The sequence below is a fragment of the Musca vetustissima genome, unplaced genomic scaffold, assembly GCF_032173495.1.
Source record: "Musca vetustissima isolate MV318-11 ecotype Yass unplaced genomic scaffold, APGP_CSIRO_Mvet_v1 utg13550, whole genome shotgun sequence".
Lineage (NCBI taxonomy): Eukaryota > Metazoa > Arthropoda > Insecta > Diptera > Muscidae > Musca > Musca vetustissima.
In genome coordinates this window covers 207,526-211,980 of record NW_026880440.1, presented here as the reverse complement: position 1 = coordinate 211,980, position 4,455 = coordinate 207,526, and the positions used below count along the sequence as shown (strand labels likewise).

Genomic DNA, 4,455 nt, shown 5'->3' with positions numbered 1-4,455 from the left:
AAATATTCTTTAAAAATCCACTCCTTTAAGGCTAAGAATTGGCAATGAAATATAGTTTTAAAATCCACGCCTTTAAAGCTGAGTATCGATTTGGAAATATTTTTTTTTTTTAAATCCACGCCTTTAAAGCTGAGAATCGATTTGGAAATATTTTTTAAAAAATCCACGCCTTTAAAGCTGAGAATCGATTTGGAAATATTTTTTTAAAAATGCACGCCTTTAAAGCTGAGAATCGATTTAGAAATATTTTTTTAAAAATCCACGCCTTTAAAGCTGAGAATCGATTTGGAAATATTTTTTTAAAAATCCACGCCTTTAAAGCTGAGAATCGATTTGGAAATATTTTTTTTTTAAATCCACGCCTTTAAAGCTAAGAATTGGCAATGAAATTTAGTATAAAAATCCACGCCTTTAAGGCTAAGAATTGGCAATGAAATATTTTTTTTAAAAATCCACGCCTTTAAGGCTAAGAATTGGCAATGAAATATTTTTTTAAAAATCCACGCCTTTAAGTCTAAGAATTGGCAATGAAATATTGTTTAAAAATCCACGCCTTTAAGGCTGAGAATCGACCTGGAGATATCCTTAAAAATCCACACATTTAAGGCTGAGAATCGATATGGAAATATTCTTTAAAAATCCAAGTATTTAATCCCAAGAATTAGGCTGGAAGTTTTCTTAAAAAATCCACGTAATTAAGGCCGAGTATTAGGTTGGAAGTGTTCTTTATCCTCACCTTTAGGGTCGATTATTAGGTTGGAATTTTTCTTAAAAATCCACGCCTTAAAGGTCGAGTATTAGATTGGACGTGTTATTTATCCTCACCTTTAAGGCCGATTATTAGGTTGGAAGTTTTCTTTAAAATCCATGCCTTTAAGGCTAAGAATCGACATGGAAATATTCTTTAAAAATACAAGCCTTTAAAGCTTAAGATAGACTTGGAAATATTCTTATAAAACTCCAAGCTAAAGAGCTGAGAATATAAGTACGAATATTCTTTAAAAAATATTCCCACCTAAAGAGTTAGGCATATACTTAAAAATATGTTTTATTAATCCTAGCCTAAAAAGCTGAGGATAGACTTGGAAATATTCTTTAAAAGTCCGAGGCTTCAAAGAAGATGAATTTACAATACGTTATTTACGTATTCACTAATTGTGTTTATCTGCTCCTCGAATCAACAGCCAACATCTGTTCGTAGAGTTGCCACATCACCAATAAATAACCCCTCAAATGATGTATTGGCAAAAATAACAACAAACGAAATGTCAAAGTTGTTAAGAAATTGGTGGGCATCTTTTCCTGTTTGGAGGACATCAACAAGAAAATTGAAGGTAAAGGACACACGAATTTCACTTCAATTAAAAATAATTAAAGAAAATTATAAAATAAACACGAATAGACAACAATGTCTGTCGATATGAGTTCATCGGGGTCAACAAGTCCAACATCGAAAAGTGGACAGGCTTTGCAAAAACTAAAGGAATTTGGCTATGCTTTCAATTCGGGTAAGTCGATGACGACGTACAAGGATAATTGACTTAATTGGATTTTTTACCACCCACTTTTTAGCCGGACAATTACGTAAAATTGATAAAACCACTGGAGAAGTGACTGACGAACCGTTTGAATTTGATGTCTACAAGGATCATGCCAAGAATCAGGCCCACTATGAAAAATTGGCTGATGTAAATATGATGATGATGATGTGTCTCATTTGTTTTTGCAAAATTGTTGCTTTAATTTAATTTCTTTGTTTTTTTTTCGAATTTCTAGCAAATACCCGAAATTGTCTATGACTTGTTGGAACAAAACGGTTTGACACGAACATACATTCCTGAACAGGTGCCAGCCGATGAGGCGACATTTTTCTTCACCAAGCCAGAACAATTGGATAAACCGAAAAAATTGATTGTTATTATACATGGCAGTGGTTATGTTCGCGCCGGTCAATGGGCCAGAAGGTGAGAATGCAACATGTGTGGGTGTTTGTTTTCGCATTTTATTTGAATTTGGTAGTACATAGTTGTTGTTGTAGTATACAATTGTTGGAATCAATTATTGCTACAGTGGAATTTGACCAATTTTTGTGTCAACAATTATCGCTAACACACTCACCCATTTTCACCGTGTATGTTCGTGCATATCTTTGTTATGACCCAACATTTTATATTCGATATGCTGAATCGAAGGCCAGAAGGTCTCCTAATAGATGACCTAAAGGAGGATCTTATGGAAGAGTAAAAGTAGGTCTTCTCACAGACCAGAAGTTATTCTCTTCTATAGAAGACAATAAGTTCTTCTAGTGGAAGACCGAGCAAACACGAAGGTCAACTTAGAGAATACCAGAAGGTTTTCTAGTAGAAGACCAAAAGGACTTATCATAGAAGACCAAAAGTTTTTCTCATAGAAGACCAGAAGGTCTTCTAATAGAAGACACATAATACCAGAAAGTCTTCTATTATAAGCCCAAATTGTCTTCACTTAGTAGACCAAGAGAAGACTAAAAGGTCTCATAAAAAACCATAAGGTCTCTATGGGTATGCCTATGGGTCTTCTATGAGAATAACTATTGAGAAGTTTTTATGATATAAAACCCAAAGGTCTTCTCATAGAGGATCAAATATCTTCTTATGCCTTACCAAAAATAATTCTCATAGAATACCGACAGGTTTTCTTCTTATGGCTGACCAAGAAGTCTTTTCATAGAAGACCAAAAGGTCTGTTCAAAGAAGACCAAAAGATCTTTCATAGAATACCAAAAAATTTTCTCATAGAATACCAAAAAGTCTTCTCATAGATGACCAAAAGATATTTTCATAGATGACCAACATTTTACTCATAGAAAACCAAAGATCTTCTCACAAGGTCTTCTCATAGAAGGGGAGGCTGTGTTATCATCTAAGGCAACAGGATCTTTCTACAGTAGGCCAAAAGTTGTCTAGTTCATCTAATAGAAATTCAGAATTTTTTTGCAGGGAAGATCATAGCGTTTTCTTATGAAAAACAATAGATTTTTTTCATTAAGAAGATTCCGTTTAGAAGGCTAGAAGAACTTTTTCTAATAAAAGACTAAAGTGGTTCTAATAAAACTCCTAATAGGTTCTCTACAAACTATTTTTGGAAAATTTGTCAGGATCTGTAGTGTAGCACGCCTTTCTTATTCCCTACATACTAATACGTCATTGGTCTTCTTTCAAAAAGTCTTATAATTAACAATTCCCTGGATCATGGAACCCAAATACCCTATATAAGACGGGCTGAAGAATTAGGTTATGATATTTTGGTGACCAATACAAATGATAATTATCGCATTGTTGATGGCAAACGTAAACCCATACAGGGTTTGAGTTCGGCAACCTCACATGCTGCGCATGTGTGGGAAAAATATGTTATGGCATGCGAACCGGAGGCAGTGGCCATTGTGGCTCATAGTGCTGGTGGTGGAGTTACCTTGGATTTGGTAAGAAGCAATTTAAATATTTTACATATCATATTAATAAAAAGCTTTTTATACCCAGGCTCGTCGTTATCCTGAATTTTTCCAAAATAAAGTTTTCGCCATTGCTCTAACGGATTCCGCCCACTTTGGTATAAGTGGTGATATACGCAAGATAATTGCCGGCAAAACATGTAACTGGGTATCGAGCAGTGAACCATTGGATACGGAAATTAAAACATCCAAAGATGATATTAAAATGGTTTCAGCAGGTATGTTTTTCAAAAGGCCACATAATGCCAGCTCGATTATATTCACTGAATTAATCCTTGCTTACAGGTCACACTAAACACGAATGGACTTCGTATTCCGCATTTGAATCGGTTTTCAATTTCCTAGAAGATAAATATGCGGAATTTAGTGGTGAACAAAAAAGCAAGAAACAAAAATTGGAGGAATAAACAGGATAACAATTTGGGAAAAAAGCGAGATTTTACTAATGGATTTTAACAAATACTTTAAAATGTTGAATACAAATAATATCTACAAAATGAATGTTTGTATGTTTATGCTCGTTTACAAAACAAAACACACAAAACCAAAAAAGACAACACAATTGTAAATTACTTTAACTGCCGTTGAACAATTTTGAAATGCTTAATTTACAATTTTAAATTACAAAAATTAAGGTCAGCTTCTAGACCTTACATTATACAATTTATATTTCATATTGGCAACGAAAATATTTACTTTTACAAAAATTATGTGAAAACAAAAAATCTCAATTACATACTTTTGATATTATCATAATCATATTTTACACAATTAAGTTTAATTTGCTTTCAATAAAATTCTAAATAAGAAACAAGAGCAGTCTATATACATGTTTAAATGGAACAATAACAGAAATGTATACACAAAAAAATAAAAATCAAATATAAATGTTAAAAAAAATTAGTATAGAACATTAAATTTTGAAAAAAAAAGAAACACAAATGCTGAAATAAAATATATAT

The 4,455-nt window shown here is 32.8% G+C and overlaps 1 protein-coding gene across 1 annotated transcript; it reads left to right on the top strand.

Annotated features, from left to right (window-relative positions):
* The first annotated feature begins 1,259 nt into the window (after window positions 1-1,259).
* LOC133326054 (FAM172 family protein homolog CG10038) lies at window positions 1,260-3,900 on the top strand. The gene is made up of 7 exons (XM_061534728.1): window positions 1,260-1,334; window positions 1,403-1,508; window positions 1,573-1,688; window positions 1,777-1,964; window positions 3,205-3,463; window positions 3,522-3,711; window positions 3,779-3,900. Exons 1-7 carry the CDS (start codon window positions 1,266-1,268, stop codon window positions 3,898-3,900), a joined length of 1,050 nt encoding a protein of 349 aa, XP_061390712.1. The 5' UTR covers window positions 1,260-1,265.
* Window positions 3,901-4,455: the final 555 nt, after the last annotated feature.

Bases quoted from the DNA above. Each gene is read 5' to 3' on its own strand.
- LOC133326054 (XM_061534728.1), top strand. From the start codon at position 1,266: ATGTCAAAGTTGTTAAGAAATTGGTGGGCATCTTTTCCTGTTTGGAGG. The intron at 1,965-3,204 runs GTGAGAATGCAA...TCTTTCAAAAAG, and splicing joins GCCGGTCAATGGGCCAGAAG to TCTTATAATTAACAATTCCC. The intron at 3,712-3,778 runs GTATGTTTTTCA...CCTTGCTTACAG, and splicing joins TATTAAAATGGTTTCAGCAG to GTCACACTAAACACGAATGG.